The sequence below is a fragment of the Poecilia reticulata genome, linkage group LG8 (genome assembly GCF_000633615.1).
Source record: "Poecilia reticulata strain Guanapo linkage group LG8, Guppy_female_1.0+MT, whole genome shotgun sequence".
Classification (NCBI taxonomy): domain Eukaryota; kingdom Metazoa; phylum Chordata; class Actinopteri; order Cyprinodontiformes; family Poeciliidae; genus Poecilia; species Poecilia reticulata.
Genome location: NC_024338.1, coordinates 7,938,365 through 7,956,892, shown reverse-complemented (window position 1 = coordinate 7,956,892; position 18,528 = coordinate 7,938,365). Strand labels below are relative to the sequence as shown.

General features: G+C 42.2%; 1 protein-coding gene across 1 annotated transcript in view; it reads left to right on the top strand.

The window, feature by feature from the left end:
* Window positions 1-1,159: 1,159 nt before the first annotated feature.
* The window catches only part of LOC103468525 (TRIO and F-actin-binding protein), a 26,698-nt gene continuing 9,329 nt past the window's right edge, over window positions 1,160-18,528 (top strand). Inside the window, exons 1-10 of the mRNA XM_017306103.1 lie at window positions 1,160-1,534; window positions 2,604-2,743; window positions 2,978-3,159; window positions 5,655-8,166; window positions 8,317-8,434; window positions 9,826-9,897; window positions 15,268-15,324; window positions 15,408-15,476; window positions 15,567-15,656; window positions 15,835-15,945. Of these exons, the coding sequence (XP_017161592.1) occupies window positions 1,262-1,534; window positions 2,604-2,743; window positions 2,978-3,159; window positions 5,655-8,166; window positions 8,317-8,434; window positions 9,826-9,897; window positions 15,268-15,324; window positions 15,408-15,476; window positions 15,567-15,656; window positions 15,835-15,945 (3,624 nt within the window). The 5' untranslated portion in view covers window positions 1,160-1,261. The remainder of the gene's footprint in view (window positions 1,535-2,603; window positions 2,744-2,977; window positions 3,160-5,654; window positions 8,167-8,316; window positions 8,435-9,825; window positions 9,898-15,267; window positions 15,325-15,407; window positions 15,477-15,566; window positions 15,657-15,834; window positions 15,946-18,528) is intronic.

Genomic DNA, 18,528 nt, shown 5'->3' with positions numbered 1-18,528 from the left:
CCCTAACTCACTTGTGTTTACTTATTTACGTTAACCCGAGCCGGGCGCGTGCCAGCTGTCACTCGCCCGCGCGTGTCATTTCGCTTTCTAAAGCCCATGATATTTAATACAGCTGAGCGCCCCAGTGCGGGGAACCGGCGGGGGCCCACTGGTACCATGTTGGTTCTGGGCTCGTGGGCGCTTCAGGGTCAGCGGTGCGATAAGCGAGATCCACCATGGATGCTCCAGTGTCAGCCTCCGTCAGAGCAGCCAATCGGGTGGATCCGATGTTAGCTARCCCCGCTGTTCCCGGCGGGGGTCCGAGGAGCATTTTATCCTCAAATTCAAACAGCACGAGCCCCTTTGCTCCGGTCTTTTTTTGTGTGCGTGTGTGTCTTCTTCGTTGGAGGAAACACTTTTAGCAACCTAAAATTTAAATTTGTTAAAAACTGCTCAGGTATGTAAGACATTAACTGCATGACTGTGTGTCACCGTTTGTGTATTGTGGTTCGAAAGCAACTAATGTTATCTTCTCTTTATCCATTTTTGTAACTTGTCCAGGGAACTGCAGTTGCAAATTAGCTTTTGCTGTAATCTGGTACAGCTCGTCAAAGTGTGGCATATTTGAGTTGTACATTGTCGACTTTTTAAATAAAGGTAAATGTCATTCATTTACATTTTTTGTCACCTTGCAGTGTTTCTCAACCCTGGTCCTCACTGCCCCTCCTGCTCTGCATGTTTTAGATGTGCCTCTTTTCCAGAACAGCTGATTCAAATGATTGCATGACCATCCAGTACTRCAGAAACCTGTTAATCACCCAGAGATACAATTCAGGTGTGTGGCAGAAAGGAAATATTTAAAACATGCAGGGCAGGGGGTCGGTGAGGACCAGGGTTGAGAAACACTGGCTGAGAGGCTTCAGTTTGTAAATTAATCTTTATGTAAATGTAGTGTCTTGCAGTAACTGGGAGTCCTCAGACTGAATSCTCTCTCAAAATTTACAAGTCTAGCCTTATGTTGTGGATGAACAATTAAATTAATCATTTTTTATTTTTTTTTATTATTCTGAGCTTTTGCTCTTTGCTCAGCCACTACTGTAAAGTAGTTAGTCCCGTAAGAAGATATGTATTGAAAATAATCGATGTATTGCACCAGATGATTTCTGTTTCTCTTTTATAGATTTTTCCACTTTTTTTTGTTTTTAATTGGACCGTATTTTATTTTTGGGAACGCCTGGAATGCAGCCATCGAGCAGGCCCCACCCCGCCCTCCGGACTCAGCATGTCCCACTCCAGCGATGAGACCACATGCCCCAAGTTCCAACCYAATATCTTTGACCCCTCCCGCTGCCACGAGTGCCTGCGCCAGAGGCACCTGCATACCAGCRCAGGGGAAAGAACCGAGCTCGAGCCTCAACAGAAACCCCTGCCTGAGGATGGGGATGCAACTGGGAAAAGCTCTGGACTTGGAGGTGGAATYAGGTTGAGCAGGGCAGCGCTGCTGACGCCAATCTCTTCCCAGACAGAGGAAAGAGACACCAGCAGCAGCAGCAAGGTAGGAAAGGACTCTGGGTAACCTGGAGAAGAGGTGCTTTGTGTAAAACCAGAGTACAACAGGTGCTGACTGATGGGATTAGTTTGGATTGGAGGAAAGCCTGGCAGGGGAGGCTCTTTTCAGGTCAGAGGTCACGGCGGCAGAAGGGTAAAAGTGCGGCTAGATGAAAAACAACATAATTGATTTAAGTTTTAAAATGTATAAGATCTAAAACAAAACAATGTATATACAGTATATATTTTTTGTTGAGCTTAAAGGGATGTTTTGTTAACTGAGAAAGTGTGACAGAACACTATGACCAATATGAAARTAGATTATAGGATCATGCAGCAATGTGTTGCCTTTTAGTAAATTAAGAAAAATTTGACTCATTATAGCGGAGTTAATGTGGAGGAAGGCAGCAGCTGCTGCTCTTATTATAAATGAATGAAGTTGGATCACTTACTGGCCTCCAGGGAAACTGTAACCTCTTAGAAAGAGGYGCAGCGAGCAGGAGCAGGATGAGCCGGACTGAAGCTGTAAAACTGCCTGTTTGCTGCTTCTGCTGGCATTCACAACAAAAATGACATCTGTGGCTGTTTTTCATTAAATCAGGATATCATTGTTTTTAAATAGTGCCAGCTTCTCAGTTTTAATAGTGGTTTCCTAAAAGATGACACCRTCTGGCAAATGTGATGAATGGGTCTATTTTTTAAATCCTTTKTAACAGAAGGCAGTTAAAGGAGCCRGTTTTAGTGTAAAAAAACATAGGCTGTTGAAAAATKAATGAGGAAAGCCACGAGTCTGATCAAGTTTCAGAGTGTAACCCTGATCAGACAGCGGCGTGAACATGTGAGCGTCTGACTGAGAGGAGAATCTCTACCACATTCTAGGAGATGGAGTCGGTCAGAAATATGTGGAGCTGTTAACTTTGAACTCATCTGTACTTTCACATCTATCATCTTCATCACATCTGAGGGTTTTTATTTTTTATTTACCCTTTGCTTGAAGACCCAGCCTCAAAGATCAATGTCTTTGACTGGGAGCTAGGTTGTGTTTCAACTTTGATTGGTCMATTTCTTCCAATCAGGAGGACTCTGACAGTGTTTCAGTGGTGAGCAGCTGCTGTGATGTCAATGGAGGCCAGGCGCGTAATGGGGAGACCTCTCTGTGCATCCTGAGCTCCGACTGCAAGCTCTACATTTGTGAGGACGACGACGCCACAGACAGGTGAGAAACCTTTACAACCGGAACATTTGGATGAGTTAGAAATGTTAATTCTAAGGGCTATATGTATAATTTAATTGTTCTACCGAGATAGGTTTAGCAGCCAGTCATATGTAATAAAACACTGATTCTAYGTTCAAACATTACATTATGTTCAAACATTTTCTGGTGTGTCTTGGTTGTGTTGACGTTAAAGTCTCACCATCCCACGTCTACATATGTCTATCTTCCAAACAGCTCTTGTGACCAGAGTGAAGAATTCAGTTGCTCTGTTGGTACTGACGAGGAGTACTTGCCGAGCCGAAGTCATCCCACCAAACTCAGGATGACCCGTCTGGACCCTCCACCTCATCGGCCCAACACTCGGCAGGCCTGGATGGAGGAAACGCGAGGTGGCGGCAGCTTTAGTCGAGGCTCAGGTGCTTCCAAAACTGCTGACATAATTCCTTAGCAAATTGATTTCATGAAAAAGAGCTGTGGGCTATGTATTGGTGACAAGCCACTTGAAAGTCAGAGAAAAGGATCACCTGATCTTTGATGTAATGTAGTTGTGGATATTATGTGAAGCTGCACACCGAGTCCTTGGTACACCTATGACTTACTGCACTTCTTAATCTATATCCAGTTACAACCAGAGGTGTCTTTTTCTTAGCATCCCCATTTGGAGTCACCAGCTGAGGTGTCGGAGTAATTATCAGTAATACAATACAATACATTACGCACTCAGCGGCAACTTTATCAAGTAGACCTGTTGAATGTATGGAATCCAGCCAATCGCATAACAGCAACTCAATATATTCAGTCACCTAGCATGGCAGCACGTATACCTCCAAGATAGTGTCTACCCCTTTATGATCGTGGTGTAACCAGGGGTGAAAATAGGTGGGGTACGATCGGGTACTGCTTACCCCTAAAAGATTTAGCGGGGGTACGCAGTACCTRGAAGAGGGGGGAGCGGCTGTCTGCTGTAAAAAAAAATCAATGGGTTCACTGTGCAGCCGTGAGTGGAACTAATCAGCGTGACTGATTAGTTTTTCAAGAACAATCTAAAACACGACTTAATCAGTTAATAAATAGCGACGTCCTCTGACTCCTTATCAAAACTTTTGTAACTTTATTAAAGAACAACAACAACAAAACGTGTTCAAATTAATGACCCAACAAAAATAATCTCAGTAATTATTGTTTCAACAAGGTGTTGCGCAATTCTGTCCGTTTCGCTTCCATTACCTAAATAACTAGCAGAGCAGGAGTTTAAAATTAAATAATCAATCATCGCTGTGTTCATGAGAGGCTTATTAATAATCGCAAAAATAAATATTAAGCCTGAAAACCTAATCATAACGGACTGAATGTTATGTTTTTAAAGTAATCTCTGCTGGGCTTGCGCGCAGGAGGTTGCCACGGCAACGAGTGTGCTTAAACGACAGAGGGAGAATAAAAAGGTGAGTGGTTTAGAGTTGATCACCTGGTCAGGTTGTTTTACCTTTGCTGTGGTGCTTTACAGCCGCTGTAGTTTCTGAACGTTCAATAAACGACAAACTAGGACTAATTATCTCGTTCGTCTGTGAGAATACGTCATTCACAACAAACATCAAACACGGTAGATATGTTTCATTAAGTATTTAACACAAATGCGCGATACTACAGCGATAATTATGTGAAATTAAATTGTCTAATATTTTTTTTAAAAATAGTTTGGGCATCTTGCTTTGAGCTCAGAGTCGAGAGGCGTTTCCTCTATCAAACTAATTTTTTGCCTCTTATTTAGTGGAAATATTGATGTTGATTAGACTTTCTCCAAAAATTATAACCTTTTTCAACCTTTATAGCTAAACTGTTGAAAATGAGGCTCTAACATTCACAAATGACATTGAAATAAAATCCAGTCCGAGATCTGGTTTGAGGCGATTCCTCTGGAACCTGTGGGACGAAAAACATCCCAACTTCAGAAGATGTGCTTTTAACTTAATGGAGCTCTGTGGTTCTTCCTAACAGTATGAGAGTCAGGGTGAGAAGGCGCCATGTTAGGAAGACGAAGTGGAAGCTGCAGGATCTTCAGAACAAACAGGTCATGATGCTGGGCTACTGATTATCCCTCTGTCTGGACACAGGATCAATATAACCAGTTTAAAAGCTAAAATGAATGGTTATATGCCAGACATGGAAAACTGGGATGCACTCCATGCCATRATGTTCAGAATTTAGGTCTCATGGCATCTCAAGGTGTCAACATTGCAGCCAGTGGGCTGAAGGACATACAGCTCCATTTTGTAGCAATTCAAGAGCTACCCAGCTTTTATCGCTTTGCAAAAAAAAAATTAATCATCACAGAAACTTCAAAACACACAAAGAAGCAAAATAAAACTTTCACCCCTGAGKGTAACCATTCTCAAATGAGTTCCTTTTCTCAGCGGCCTCCACAGTAGTAAAATGTATAGAAGTGGTATGATGGCAAAGTCATCAAGAAACTACTAAGTTGTTTCAGTGTGAAAACAACAGACCTTGTCTGAAAGCAACATTTTCAATAAAACCTTCTATTCTTTCATAAGCTGGACTCTCATGAGTCCAGCTTATAAACAAAGTTTGTTTGCTATACACCTAATGTAGATTACTCATGGGTTGCAAGTCACTGATATYGTTGCACGGCATGTTTTCTTAATATTGTGTGGCCTTGCTCTACATACAACCACCAGATCTCTGTAAAACAGCCACTATTGATATGTGGTCCAACAGCCACAAAAATATGGAGCAGTTTGGAAAGTAAAACTGTGCATAATTGGCCATTTGGTTGTAGGTTTATGTCTGGAAAACGCTKGTGCCTACATTTTGGTTGAACTTTACCTTATTCTTGACTTATCATTTCTAGTTCTCTCAAAATGAAAGTCATTACCAATTTTTGTGTTTCTTCCAGGATTAAAAGAAGACAGAGAGAAGCGTGAAAGTGGCTACTATTCCATTGGGAGGGCAGCTGGTACCCGTTTTACTGAAAAAAGCCCACCCACGCCTTTCCGCCATTTTGAAAGAGGACATCCCATCTTTAGTCACAGAAACATTGAGCCAAAAGACACTGTCCCCTTCAGAAATCCCAATCTTGGTGTTGCCTCAGAAAGGCCGATACCAGAAGTGTTCAATGAGGACCTTACTGTTGAAATTCCTCCCCCGGACCCTTACGAGGTTGCGGTTGAAGTTGAAGCACAAGTTGGGCCTCGATCTCCCAGTCCTACTCCTTTTAAGATTGCGGAGTCCCTGGCCTCAACTGGTCGAAAGGGTTTAAGYCGAACAAATCCTCTGAGTAACATGTCGTCCTATCAACAATCAGGGCGATATGATTCCTCAAGGCGAGGCTCAGCTCTCCAATCTCGCTCTTCATCCCCCTCAYGTGAAAACTTGCAGTTAAGACACAGTGAGTCCAGCAGCATTCTCAGCAGAACAACCTTTGATGGTGGTGGTCGGTCTCAAGGACCAATGCAAGGATCACGAAGCTCCTTACAAGGCGTCCAAGCTCGACATTTTGAGTCCGGAACTCTACCAAGAAACTTCAAATCATTTGCTTCTTCTCTCAAGTCCCAGTCCAGTACTGTTTCTGATTTTCGGAGTGCCTTAAAGAAGACRGAAGCAAATAGTTTTTCAGCAGGACTAGGTAGTGACAAAAGGAGCTCATCACCTTTGAGGAGGGAATATAATTCTTCGGTCCAAATGTCTTACAGCACCGATGCAACTGCTAGTTCAACACATCATACTTTCTCCCCATCTAGAACTTATGATCGTTTTCAGGAGAGTCGTGCATCCTCGCCGCCTAGGAGAAACTTAAACTCCTCAAGCCAGTCTCTCCGAAAATCTGAATCAATCACATCCCTAAATGATCGTAGTCACCATCGACGCAATGGTTCTCCAGTATCTTCCCCACCGCCAAAGAGAAATTTCAACTCTTCAAACCAGTCTCTACGAAAATCTGAGTCAATCACATCCTTAAATGAGCGTAGTCGCCATCAAAATAATGGCTCTCCAGTATCTTCCCCATTGCCAAGGAGAAATTTCAACTCCTCAAGCCAGTCCCTCCTTCATAAATCTGAATCAATCACATCCCTGAATGAGCGTAGTCACAGGAGACGCAGTGGCTCTCCAGTATCTATATTGCAACCAGGGAGAAATTTCAACTACTCAAACCAGTCCTTGCGTAAATCTGAATCAATCGCATCCCTAAATGACCGTAGCCACCATCAACGTAGTAGTTCCCCAGTTACTTCTATGCCACAGAGGAAAAAGTTTACCTCACCAAACCAGTCCTTCCTTCGTAAATCTGAATCCATTACATCTCTAAATGATCGTCACCACCATGGTCGCTGTGGCTCCCCAGTAAGAGAAGGCTATGGGATAGAAGGACCGGCTCAGCTGCGCAACCCAATGATTAGAAACGAACTGGATGRTCAAGAGTGTGAAGTCTCCACTATGTCTTCGTCTAGACATGATTCTGACGGACGAAGACAGTCCATACTTCGAAAAACTGAGACAAGCTGCAGTCGGGGTTTAGGCAGCCGCTCTTCATCTCCTTCTAGGAGAGCTCATGAAACCTTTGCTCAAGGAAGGGGACACAGTGGTGGCTCATTAAATGGCCATGCTCATAAAAATCGTAACTCCTCACCTTCGAGGCAAAACYTTGACGCTTCTTCTCAGTCTCAACGACATAAAACTGAGTTTTCCAGCTCTGTCGGAAGCCGTGATGCCAACAGTTCTTTGGCTTTTAGGGGACGCTATGATGCTTCTGATTATCACTCATCTGGAAATATGCGAACTGGCAGCTCTTTTAACAGCAAGAATATGCAGACCAGCCGCTCTTCCTCTCCTTCAAGAAAAGGCAATATTGACTCCCCAGGTTACTCGATCCTCAGAAGTGCCACCAAAGGAGAYTCCAGTGTTTCATTTAAGAGCAAAAACACAAATAATGAAACAAARTATGACTCCCGTTCTTCATCAAACTCGTGGCGTGGATCTACACATTCAATCCGCAGCTCCTCTGTATCTCGATCTGCCTCACCATCTAGACAAACCACAAGTAACAACAGAGCTGCCTACGTTACTTTGGAAACATCCGGAACCTCTGGCAGCATGAGATCTAGGGCTGGTAGACATGGCCACGATGATCGCCATCCCCCTCCTCATAAGAGGTCCTCTCACCGTGCACAGAGCCCCTCTCCTCCACCGCAGATACACATTCAGACACACACCTCCTCGCAAAGCTCCATGGAGTCTTCTGAGTCAGGCCAGCTCTCTGTGGGATCAACAGGACGGAACAGGGAGGAGTACGCTGCAATGGCTGACCTGCCAAAGGTCAAAATGATCCATCAGAAGGAGGGGCCAGGCCACATGGGACAGCCACAGAGTCATCAGCCTGTCCGAAGACAGGAACTGTTTAAACCAGCCAGGTCAGGCTCACAGTACACACACAGAGATGAAAGATAAACGGTTTGTGTTTAATTCTTATAGGGGGTAAGGTCACTACATTTCTGAGCCAAACTGCAGCTAATTTTACTTTCAMTCCGCCTTTCATATCTTATGTGTTTGTGCCATTTCAGCCACTCCCTGAGCAGGCATCCCTCCATAGAGTGGGACGATCCTGGCGATATGGATAAAGACTGGCACTATGGAGGCAGTGGATATCTATCTCGAGCTCATTCCACCACATCACTGCAGGTAGACTGCTTATGGGCGACGTGAGTTATATTAAGGCATGAAAAGACTAGTTTGTACCTTACAAAAGTATCCATGTCCCTTKTACATGTTAACATTTGTCATGTTACAAATGTATTTTATGGCATAGCCAACACAAAGCAGCGCATARATCCAATTTAGAAGGAAAATTTGATGTAATTCAAAAGTTTTACATGTTGAAATCGCTAAAGTGTTTTGTACATTTGTATTCAGCCCCCTTTTGTAACCTAGAAAAAATCCATTGGTRTTTTTAGGTCATAAAACAATATCCCAAATTGGAAGAGTTTGCCTTTTACAGAAAGGTAGTGAAGGGTTACTGCCTGTCATGAAGGGGACGCATGCAAATATGTGTGGTGTTGAAACTAACCCTGCGCATCAMCCTGAACACACCAACCCCTCAGTGACAAATCACGCTGTGGGAATGCGTTTCTTCTGCAGCGACAGTAAAAGCTGGTTAGAGTTAATGATAAGCTGAATGGACCTAAATAAAGAGCAAYGCGGGAAGAAAACTTGCTAGAGAATTCAAAAGACTTTGGACTAGTGTTGCAGTCAAGACCGCATAACTCAAAATCGAACAAAGGCCAGACCATTTTCATAACCATTACTGTAATCACAATAATGGAGTTGTTGCTGCAAACATTTCAAAGTTTTAAGCTAACGATCGGGAAGGCTCCAGACTCATTGGTTGCACTGCTACAAACCAAACTTTCATGTTRGCATACCCTCAGCTACATACCTCTTGTCCAGGCTAGTCATAAGTTAAACAGACAAACCAGATGACTCCGAAGAGTGTACACGTCTTGCTGAACGTTACTGACTCGGTATTGGCTGCAGGCAGAGTGAGTGGGGACGATAGGTGAACACCTAGTCTCTTGTTTTTTTCATCCCAGTGTAGGCACATGGTGGCAGCACCGACACTTTCAAAGTAAAAAAAAAAAAATGTTACTGGTTGCATTTGAATGCAAGCGGTAATATCACAGTAAGTTGCTTTAAAAATATATGCTGTAGCCAGCGTCTGTGGCTGGTCACTGGAGGAATTCATAGCACAACATGTCCAATCTGTAATAGGATGTATGAATACTTTAGTGAGTCTCAGTCCAGCAGGAAGAACGGTGGATGCCACTGGTTTTGGAATAAGGTTTTGAACCCCACGATGTAATGCGTCCTTCCTTTTGCTCAACATAATCCACAGCAGTGCAACTGAACTTGAGCATTATTTCCACCAACCCCCCCTCGCCCATACCTCCCAAAGTGTGTTAATGCTTAACCCACATCTTTCCCTTATGCCTGAGAACGTAGAGCTGTGTGATTGACTATGTGTTTGTTTGGTCAGACATTGATTATTTTTGTAACTACAAGCCGCTCTTATCCAGAGATCAGGCAGTCCCACGGCAGATGAGGGCTGTTCATGGAAAAGTAATCATCACAGATCGGAAGAAATGCAGGTAGGTACTACAGCCCGCATGTTGAAAGTTAATGTCTGTGAGTCACCTCTGTTGAAGCATACAAACGGTTAAGTTTTTTTCTTTGTCGGTCACTAATTGTTGTTATGCATGAAATAATCTAGGACATTATTTTGCCTTCTGGCTTGTTTAAGTACACGTCATCTTTCTGCAATATTCACTCATGGTCTTGCATATCTGCATTTATTTTTAGATTTACTTGCTACCATAATTCGTATATAYGTTCATGTTATGCTCCTGCTTAGCAGTTGTTTGTTGTGTGTCTGTAGGCCTTACCTACACCCTACAGTCATTTCATAAGACTGAGTTTTGTCAGTTGTGGTCTGCTGGGGCATGTGTTGAAATTCCTGAAATGAAACCAGTAGCTACAGAGGGTGGATTTTAGAGGGGGGGGGAGTGCCACTTCAATTCCAAGCTTAGGCTATCAGGAAAATGTGGCCTGGTCTGTTCTGTGTGTGTGAAAAGAGATGATTACTGATTGTCCTTGTCAGGAAGATGTATTGCTGTTGTGAATGAAGACTGCTAGTTGAACACATTTTCTTGCAGTGATGAGGGTTTTTATTAGTAGACTTCATCTGGATTAAAACATAAGACTTGGTACCCTCTCATGCTCTCCTCCCCCCCTCATGAGGGTCCCTCTAATCCATTTCTCACAGATACAACACTGAGGTCTGCGTGTTTTCTTAAACGAGCATTGCGGATCCGCCCAGGAAGTGGCAGACAGGGCAGAGACAGAGAGCAGCGAGTAACGACGCATTGAGCTGAARGCAGGATCTCTCCCCCGCGTATCAGAAAGTTTAGACATGGTTGCATCTGAATTGGAGTATTTAATCCACATTTAGCGGGACAAATTCGCCCCTTTTTCTCAGACCGCGGCCAGTATCGTCGTGGGAAGATTACGACACTTTGACTGGAGTTAAAAATGTGGATGAATGGCGGGGTTTTATCTGAATTTGCGTAACGTGCGCGAGCCAGTAAGGTGCTTTCTGCACGAGAGGCTTAGCTGAGACGAGAAAGTTTTTCTCGTGAGGATTAAACACATTTCCGTCTTTATTTTTTTAACTTTCTGGATCCTGTTATCATGACGGTAAGTCGTACCCTCCTATAACAAGTCTATGCTTAAAGCAGTTTGTGTTTTCCTGTCTATTTTTCCTTCCTGAATTAATATAAATGAAACCAACGTTTGTTGTGCAGTTAGCAGTGTTTAGCTAACTTTTATAAAACGTTGGTGCTCTTTTAGCTTCTTGTAGCTAGCTGCTTTTTCTGGTAATCATTGGATTAACGCAGAGGGGTGTGTTCAAAGTTTATTGAAGTGGGTTTTTATTTTCTTACGGCTCAGTTTGAGTGGCTGTGGCTAAATACTTTTATGTTTCTCTTTCCTTTATTTACCCTCCATTTGTTTACAGTAGCGGGACATTTTATTAGCCGTCAGCCCGTACAGTCTGACAGCATTCACAACCAGCTGTGACACATGCTCCGTGTTTTCCTCTGGCTTTTCGGAGTGGGTGGTGGGCACTTCGTCCCTTCTCCGTTTCGTAGCTTTGAGCGTTACGAACCCAACATTTTTATGTACGAAATGAAGCCGTTTGCCGCTGATCGTTTATGCTAGATATGTCAGTAAGATTCTCAACAGACTTGTAGGTCAAATCAAATCAAGAGCATATATTTGATAAGCTAAGAGCATCTTTGAAATCAAATATTTTTCGGTAAACTAATTAGTATTAATATACATTAAAACCATTTTAAAGGAGTGACTCAAATCTGAATGTSTATAAGAAACATATATTCCCAGATGTTCTGCTCTGCAGCCCTGAACACAAAATCCAACATGGCGGCTGCATGTTGAAATGCGGTACATAAGTTTATTTCCACTTCTGACAGTTTGCGTTTTATGAAATGTTCATAAGCATGAATATATCTGTTTGTGAACATACTCCTTTCGGTCTTGTAGAGACAAGAGAATAACATTTTTATGATTTGAAATAAGTCCCACCTTCGTTCAGCTTTATACTTGTTTGGAAAATAGTCATTTAGTTATGTTAGCCGTTGGTATCGATTATCATGATTGTGCTTAGCATTACTAACATCGATTTCCATCTGTACTTACTGTAGTTAGCAGTCCTTGTCTTAACCGTGAGATTTTCAAAAGCCTAACAACATTTCATAATCCCTTCAAAAAGATAAAATGGAGTAAATTTACTGTAATACTCTAGCTTCCTGTTACCAGCTGTGGTCTTCTCTTGTAGCGTGCCTCTGTAGAAAATGGTTTCCTTTTAACAATCGTCTTGCACCTTTAAAACGGAGAAAGCTAACTTTTAAATCTTCTTAGTAGCTACTTCCACGTGAAACTTTTGACATSAGTAAACTAACAGATGATTTCTTAGTAAATCTCTTAAAAGAAATCCACTAATACTTCTTGACCTACTGGCAAACATTGACACAGTTCATGAAATGTGTTCCCAACTTTGACAAGTAGCAGAAAATATAAAAATTTGACAGTAAATCATCACACTCATCAGCCACCCTGAACAGGCGTCAATAGGCCTCAACACATTTTGCTGAACGATGAATTGCCCCTGAAGTTATTGCGATAAATTATAATAATGTTGCTTTGAGACCTTTTTTCCAAGTAATAGAATGACAGTGGTATAATAATGCAAAAACACATCATCATTAAAGATCAATAAACTTTAAACTAATGAATATTTAACACTGGAACTGGAAGACGTTTTAAATATCCAAAGTTGATAAACAAAAAACAAACTCCCAGGAATAATGAACTTTTTAGAAAATATTATACAATTAAATTACATTAATAAGCGACAGACTTGCTTGGTTGTGAATTAACAAAAGGGGCAAATTGACCTAGAAGTAAAACATGACAGGAATCCTGTAAAAAAACAGACCAACATAACAATTTAGTGAAATCTAGAGTGATTGTTATGATGAGCTGTTGTTTCTCTAGTACCAATATGTTTTCCACTCAGTCGTGGAAACCCGATAAGCCGCTTTTTAAAAATGGTAATCAAGAAGTATTGGCTCTCCGACCCGCAGTAATCCAGGAACTGTCATCACAATGAGCGTTCATTTGGATCCTCCTGTTCTCATTGTGCGCAGAGCTAACCTATTTAGCCGAGCCTTCTGGACAAAGCAGCCAAGACAATACTCCTTTATAGTGACAGGATAGAGGGGTCAGGAAGAGTGCATGACGTCTCTGTAAGCTGGAGTTATTTTTCCGACCCGTTTTCCTCCTATGTGAGCAGAACCTGCACGCACATGATCACTGGAAGCGTTGGAGGAGGAAGCATATTTTAGGAATAACCCCCATCTGCTTCCTGACCCGGCATATAGGCAAGTGCGGACTAGTCGTGAAATAAATTTATGATGAACGTTGACGCATCATGAGTTGCACCTGTTTGTAGTTTCACTTTATTGCTGAGAGAGAGGGGGAGAGAGAGGGAGCGCGCACAAAAACATTTTGGTTTGTGTAGCTCAGGTTTCCTTGAGCGTTTTTTGCCCTGCTACCATTGTGGCTCACTCAGTCTAAAATTCACAAATATTACCAAGGCATATGATAATGAGAACATTGTATTTGATTAAACCAACACAAACCAAAGCATAATGGTGAACTTTTTTTTTTTTAACCAGTAAATAGACCTGTGATAATARCCAATCTTGCCAAATAATAAATTGTCCCAGAAGTTATTGTAGTAAATGATATTACGGTTGTTTTGAGTATTTTTCGCGTCGTAATAATGCAGGAATGCACTCTCAAAGATCTAGTGAACAATTAACGCTTGAACTGCTAAATGGTTTAAATATCCAAAATAAATAAACAGAACAGAAACGACAAAGAAAATGAATTATGAAGTCTCTGTAAACAAAACTAAGACCAATGTGCCAGACTGAAGGTTTTTGTCATCCACTTTTTGGTAGAAGGAAAGGGAAATGGTAAATCATGGAAATTACTGAGTTTGTTTTAATTTATCTGGTGATTGATTTATTGCGACAGGCTTACCAGTAAAAAAGAATGTAAAGCATACATTTGTATCCAGATCCTCTTTCTCTGATCCCTTTAAACCAGTTGACTAAAGATGTGACTTAATGGTGGAAGAGGTCTGGTCTGATGAGATTCCTCTTTTCAATACTTTGTAGAACCAAGAAAGTCTTTCCGGATACGTTTTTTGTTAGCTTTACACATCTAAAGTTCTTTTTCTTAATCATATCTGACCTTAAAGTTATCTTACAGAGTGTCTGACCACAGATTCTTAGTTTGATTGTATCATTTGAATTGTGTCGTTTCATTGTGGGGATTGTCTGTTCATGCGCATTGTTAGTTTTTCTGCACTAATAGTTTTTGTTGTTCAATAAATGTAGTTTTAGTCTCATCTCGGCAGAGTTTAACTTGATGACTTTTAAATATTGCGGTGGATTTCAAGTACACTTCTTTGTCTTGGTCTACCAAATAAAATACACTAAAGTTAAAAAAAGTACTGACAGTTTAAGGTTTGTGAATACCTTTGCGAGGCGCAGTGGGTAAGAGCAGGAGGCCAAACAAAAGCTTCTAACAGGAGAATAAAGTGACTAAAAATGAGTTGAGTGTGACGAGACAAGCAGATGGCTGGGAGTGCAAGTTCTGCAGAAAACGGCGTGAGTAATCTGAGGAGATTTGAACTGAGGAATGTTGGAGAGTGATAAGGAACGGGATGAATGGATGTTGCCTAATCTTAATCTGGGACCATCGTTGCTCTGAGGCCTCCTGCACACGTTTCACTATTCCTGCACTTTTGGGAGTGGAAAGCAAAAGCGGCGGCTGCTGCTGCGGCGGTGTGCTGCARCGGAGCAGCAGTGTGTTTAGTAAACATGCTGACGTGCAACCACTCAAGCGGAGCAGTGTGTGTGCAGCAGCAGCATCAGGCTGTCTGGCCTGATTACGGCGCACACTGGTTTTACCGCCATGTCAAATGCTAAGAGGAAAGTTAGACAAGGACTATTTTCGTTTAAAAGGTGAGCCACTCTCCTGGAAACTAGCTGAGCATCCTTTGTGGCTGCATACTTCTGCAGCGTGGCACGCCATTATGTTTTACTACAATAACGGAGTAAACCCGCGGAGGTGTGGACGCATTGAGCATGCACCGTCCTTTAACACTGGTTTGTGGTGTTCTTTGTGTCATCCTCTTTTTTCCATTCCCTTTTTGTCTCCTTGTTGAGATCTACTCTGACTTGCTCTTTTAATGCGCGGCTGATCACATGAATGGCGCTGACACACAAAGACGTCCACGTTTCCTTCCTGTAAACTGCTGTGTTCAAACAAAGGGTAACGAAACTGACGCTCCGCCCTCCTGTTTGCAGCCCGACCTCTTGAACTTCAAAAAGGGATGGATGTCAAAACTGGACGACTGCGGAGAGGTGAGATATTCCTCCTAGTGCCACTTTTATTTATTTTTTCTTTTCTTGCTTTTTTWAACTTGGTTTACTTTTTCTGTCTTTAGTGGAAGAAGCACTGGTTTGTTTTGACAGACGCTGGGCTGAAATATTACAGAGACTCGACTGCAGAGGAGGCATGTTCTCTTGTTCTCAGTCGAAAATGTTAGCAGTTGGCAAATAAATGTGGTTTTGGTTTCACAAAACGGACTTGTTTCCCTGCGCAGAAAGACGACCTGGATGGAGAAATTGACCTGAAATCTTGCCTGAAGGTGTCTGAGTTCGACGTGGAGAAGAACTACGGCTTTCAGATTCAGGTAAAAGTCTGTCGGTGGTCAAACGACGGCATGCTTCTGTTTTTTTCTTCCTCCTCTTCAAACTGACCTCAACTTTAAACCACATCTTTCTTCCGTTTTCTATGTTGCACCTCTTGTCCTGTTGGTCATCTCCCTCTCACCCGCATCTTTTTCATTTCTCGTCCCTGTCGTGCTACAGACTCGAGAGGCTGTTTTCACTCTGTCGGCCATGACGGCCAGGATCAGGCGGAACTGGATCGAGGTTTTAAAGACATCTATCCGGCCCAGCAGCTCTCCTGACCTCACGCAGTAAGTTCCAGCAGATCTGGTGAAAACATCTMATTTGTTTTAAGCTTGGTTTGTGGTAATTTCTAATGGCTCAAAAGGGTGAAGTAAAAACAGATAAAATCAGGGTATGAACGGGCATCATGGCCGAATTGACCAGTTCCTGTTGGCAGTGTTGTGGTCAAGACCACCTAACCCGAGACTGAGACAAGACCAAGACTTTTAGGGTCCGGGACCAAGTCAAGACCAAGACMGAGGGAAGTCGAGACCGAGTCAAGACAAAGACCAGCGCCCCATGCTACATGATATGACAAAATGTGAAATATGATCCAAATTACTTCTCAAATTGATCTAAAAGATCCATATTCCCATAAAAACACCTAGATATTAAATACTTAATAMATKTTACCAATATTAAAAGCAGAAAAAACTCTTTGTTCTGCTTTGGTTCCATCTCTGTGCTACAATCCGCAGTGGTCTCGTGCCATCCCTAAAAAGATAACGAAACCATTATAGCACCATTCTCTCTCTGCACCATTAAACATAGCAATTCAGGCAATGCCCCGACGGTAAATAACACTCAACTATGAACACTGACCAAGTAGCAACAAACAAGAAGTAACCAAGCACAAGGCGCTCACCGTGACTGTTCTCACCCTCTCTCCCGCTACATGAAGCCAGGCAGTCTGACACCATGGCAGACATTACAGCTATCACTTTGAACGAAAACGATGAAAGAGTAATGTACATGCTCTGCATACTCTTTCGTTCTTGTGTTTTGTTTTTGTTAATTAAAAAAATATCAATGTACATAATTAAATAAAATCATCATAGCATAGTAGTTCACAACCTCACACCTTCATATCTCTCGGACCTCCTTCACATTGTCACACCCACCCGTTCCCTCAGATCCTCTTCTTCTGTCCATCTCACCGTCCCCCCTGCTCGTCTTGTCACTATGGGGAGCAGAGCATTCAGCCGCTCTGCTCCCAAACTCTGGAACTCACTCCCACCTGATCTCCGGAACATCGAGTCTTTGCAATATTTTAAGTCCAAACTCAAAACCCATTTGTTTGAACTAGCATACATCCTTTAATTATCTTTGTACTGTCTTATAAATCTTGTTTGTGTGTTTGTTTTTTATTACCGGTATGTATTTTATAATTTGCTTGTTTTTATGTCGAGGTGACCTTGGGTGTCCAGAAAGGCGCCTACAAATAAAATGTATTATTATTACTGCAGTGTACGCAGAACATTACAAGAACAAAGAATGGTGCTCTGTCAGGTCAGCATATGCTGTCAGATCGCCATACGCTTGGCACGAACTCACGGCTATATCTGTCAGACATTACCATATAATTTTATTTWATTAGCAACATAGAATCATGACGTAGATCATCATACACTTTATCAACATTTGTATGGCATCCTGACTTAGCAGTTAAGTAGTTTAATGCGTTTTACACAGGCGTGTGTTGTAGTTGACTGCAGCTGCAGCCAGATCTTGCTTTAAATACACTTTGAAACCACGACAACGCAGTTGTCATTGAAAACAATTTAATRACTTATTTTCATCATAACTTGTTGCATATGGTGAACTGACAATGTGCATGGTACTCACTGCATGTATGCTATTCTGACAGCGTATGGTAATMTGATAGAACAGCTCTCCAGTCCTATTTTCTAAGTAAAGAGCAGTTCAGAACAATCAGACTGTTTCTGAATGTCACATCACTATATTGCAGACTTTTGGACACAGCGTTGTCCCATATATGCGACAACGCTGTTGACTCCTGTGCGGAGGAGTCAACACCTCCGCACAATAATTCAGGCAGTGACTTTTTTCATCATGTGTCTCTGTACAGCTAGCTTTGCTAACATCACGTCAACGGAGCTTACCTTCTTTGAGCTACTTTTCTAAGTGACAAAAAAAGTTAGACGTAGTCCCCACTGTCTGTAAAAGTTAACTGTGGCCATCRGATTTCWTATGATTTATGCAGCGCTWTTCTATTACTGACTATTAGACAGACATCTTTTGCCGCTGAGAGGAAACCACTGCGCATGTCTTGGAGCGCCGCGTGCGAGTGAAAGGTGGGGAGGGGCAGGGGGAGTAACAGAAACRCGTAATTGCTTGGTTTTTAATTGKTGCGTTTTGCATCCACTGAAAACAAAGATAACAAATAAACTGGACAGTATGCTGTACGTTTAGTGATATTTTCACATTTGCGGTCTTGAAAGAAAATGCAGAGTCCTCAGCGACCGAGACAAGACCGAAACCAAATGCGGTCGAGACCGAGACCATCAAAAAATGGTCTCGAGACCAAGACCGATCTCAAGTACTACAACACTGCCTTTTGGAATACRGGCAAGAGGAGAGCTAGCTTTAAGAGGAAGTTGTACGAAGTTTTGTTCACAGTTGTGAGGCATGTCAGCATTTAAATGTGAAATGGATGTAAAAACAGAGCAGTCATAAAACTTGTTAGAGATGGATAAAAGCTTAGTAAATGGCAAACAAATTTAAACATACATATGCACGCATATTCATGAGTTGGGCCTAAATCCAACTGGAAATGAGTCAAACACCACAATTAACCTCCAGATCCTCTCT